The sequence below is a fragment of the Rhipicephalus microplus genome, chromosome 2 (assembly GCF_043290135.1).
Source record: "Rhipicephalus microplus isolate Deutch F79 chromosome 2, USDA_Rmic, whole genome shotgun sequence".
NCBI classification, from domain to species: domain Eukaryota; kingdom Metazoa; phylum Arthropoda; class Arachnida; order Ixodida; family Ixodidae; genus Rhipicephalus; species Rhipicephalus microplus.
Genome location: NC_134701.1, coordinates 256,072,276 through 256,075,087, shown reverse-complemented (window position 1 = coordinate 256,075,087; position 2,812 = coordinate 256,072,276). Strand labels below are relative to the sequence as shown.

General features: G+C 49.5%; 1 protein-coding gene across 1 annotated transcript; it reads right to left on the bottom strand.

Moving 5' to 3' along the window:
• Positions 1 to 718: 718 nt before the first annotated feature.
• LOC142788039 (uncharacterized) lies at positions 719 to 2,185 on the bottom strand. The gene is made up of 2 exons (XM_075884761.1): positions 2,049 to 2,185; positions 719 to 1,897 (listed from the first exon to the last, which is right to left on the bottom strand). Exons 1-2 carry the CDS (start codon positions 2,109 to 2,111, stop codon positions 1,481 to 1,483), a joined length of 480 nt encoding a protein of 159 aa, XP_075740876.1. The 5' UTR covers positions 2,112 to 2,185; the 3' UTR covers positions 719 to 1,480.
• Between the last annotated feature and the right edge of the window lie 627 nt (positions 2,186 to 2,812).

Here is a 2,812-nt window from a genome sequence, read left to right as displayed (position 1 = left end):
CAGAACCTCCAGAATACCATTCACCGATTTTCTTGCGCAGAACATTAAATAAACATTTTGTTCACTCTTTCGAGAGAGAAAACTGTCGTCTTTCGACGACATTTGCAGTGTAACATGCAAATACGGGACCATTTTTTTTTTGTGGCCATTGAAGTTTGTTGGTACGGTCGCCTCTCGGGTGATTCTGAGAATGCTCACTAGATGTCACACTGCCACCCAAGGCGTCGGTTTTCGATGGCCCGCGCACTCACCTCCTCGCGAGTGCGTGCACTTCGTTCTCGTCACTTCGTAGGCAGGGCAGCACGTGCAAAGTTCTTATAAGTGTTACGCACGGGTACCGATATACTTCCAAGCCCTCTCATCTGCCTGTTCTCAACACCCTTGAAGAACACCTGATGGTACCACGTCTACCATGTATGAACGTTAGGTATTTGACTTACGGCAGCGGCCCGTATGCATGAAGGGCAGGTTGTTAACGCGCCGCGCAACGTGCCCAACAACGCTGCCTTCGACGTAAACGTCACCGGCTCGCTAACGAGTGTTCCTACAAAAACGGTCTCGTCAAGAAATGCTCCGTACCCGTCTGAGCAAGCTATTCTGAAAGTCGTATTTATTGTGTATAGCTATCATGAAAAATATATTTTTGCTGCACATGTGGCGATCAACCTATGTGAACTCTGAAGGGTGCGGGTGATCTGCCTTGAGGAGTGGAAACCGCTGACTTTCGAAAATTTATTAATTCAAAACATTTAAATAACACGTAAAATACATGAATCTCGACGGGGCGCTCATCGCTCGCACGCACACCGGCCCGTCACCAAGTGTCCGGCTGGGACGTCGGCTGCTGCTTTTAAACTGTCCTATTGCGCCACGCGCATGTCTGACTTCCAGCACGTGTTTCAGTGGAAGCGGCTTTGCGGTGGGCGTGGCTCAGTCTTGCCTTCTGCCACCATCGATGCTAATCTTGCCGGTGACGTTGGTATCACCGGTGATACCACGCTTGACCACGATGTCGACCTCGTTGCCGGCGGCCTTGATTTTGTGGTGCTATCGGCGCTACTCTGGGCCTTATTTCTAGCAGCCGCAGTCTCCAAAGCTCCTGGCATGGTACATTTGTCTTTGTCTTGGATTACCTCAGGGAGCCGCCAAGATTATGTTCGCAGAACACTGGCGTGCAGTCGCCTATTCGCAGTGCATTGGCCATGCCGCTCACCTGGAGCATGTCGAAAGGCTCGTTGTCTACGGCTGCTAGCCCCGTCACCACTGCGGCATCACAGATAGTCTTTGTATTAAGCTTTGCAGCCTTCTTGGGTTCTGCTTTACCAGCCTCAGGGGCATCTTCCATAGCCTCTGCCGCAACTGCCGCTGCAACGCTTTTTGCAGCCTGCGTCATGGCTTCGATCCCTGTGGCATAATGTGGTGTACGAATAGTTAGTTACACCCGCTTTCGCCTCAGCAGCCTTGAACTTGCTGTTGTCGTCTATGTCGCTGTTGTGAGTATGGTCCACAATTGCCTCAGCCTCACAAATCGAGTTTTCGTCCTTAGCGGTCCAGTAACTGCTACTTCACCACTGGCTTCGTCACTGTACTCGTTCGGGCTGAGTTCACCTTCGTTCAGCTTCTCGCCACCGCTGGCCTCTTCTGTCATGCCGCCGCCGAACACCTTGTTGTAGTAGTCTCCAGGGTCCCTTGCCAGGACGACCATTTTCTGAGCCAACAGCAACACCCATACTCCCTCGGCCACGGTAGGGACCAAAATTCTTTTCGCCTCAAAGTACGCCTCCGTCATCTTGCCCAGCCGCTGGATTGCCTCCTGCAGCCATCGAAACGCTGCTTCCATTTTGCTCGCAGCAGACAGCCGAATCCCGTTGGGTGTCACACGAAGGATTCCGGCTGTCTGCCCCAAGCAATGGAAACCGAAAATCAAAACCTCGAAGATTTGTTAGTGAGAAAACATTAAAATAACACTTGAGTTACATGAAATGTTAAAGCACAACACTGCCCACTGACCGAAGCCTCGGCAGAGCGCACACCGCAAGAATGCTCACCGGCCCGTCACCACCTGTTGGGCTGGCACGTTGGCTGCTACTTTTGAACTGCGCAACGCTCATCTCTCATGTGCAGCACGTGTTCCAGCGGAAGTAGCTGGTAGCTGTACGATGGGCTTGACTCCCGCAACTCTAAGCCTTCACATTACAGTCATGACTATATAAATGACCAAGCTTGAAAAAACCACGTTCGGAGTAGAGCCAGTTACCCCAAGCCCACAAATTCGAATCGTTAAGAGCAAGAAGAAGGTGGGGGGGCAGAGAAGGATTGAAAAATTAGCATTATATTTTAAACATCTAAAAACAGGTATTCTTTTTTTCATATTTGCCCAGGGAATTTCAAGGCTGCATACTGACACGCAGTTCTCTGAGTAATTAAAACTTGCATTATCATGAAGCCTAAAACTTTTCTTCGAGGGATTTGTAACGCCAAGACAATTATCTTTGAAACCACGAGTGCATTCAGAGGAATGGAGTGAAAATTTCTACAAACTAAAGCCCAAAAAACGCAGCTGCCGTGACGAAGTCCCCATAGAAAGCTCATCCATTTAGTGCGGATAGCATCAGGGACACAGCGAGACCACGCTTTGTCCCCAGACAGCAATTAAGGCACATTTTTTTTCGGGCAAGCCTGAAGCATCCAAAAAAAAACGTGTTCACAACAGCACACTAGAAAAAGGAGAGCTAAAATGTAATGAAAACACGCTAGATTTCAAAGCTCGTGCCATTTAATTTGTGGCAACCATGTTTCTGCCCCGTTTTCC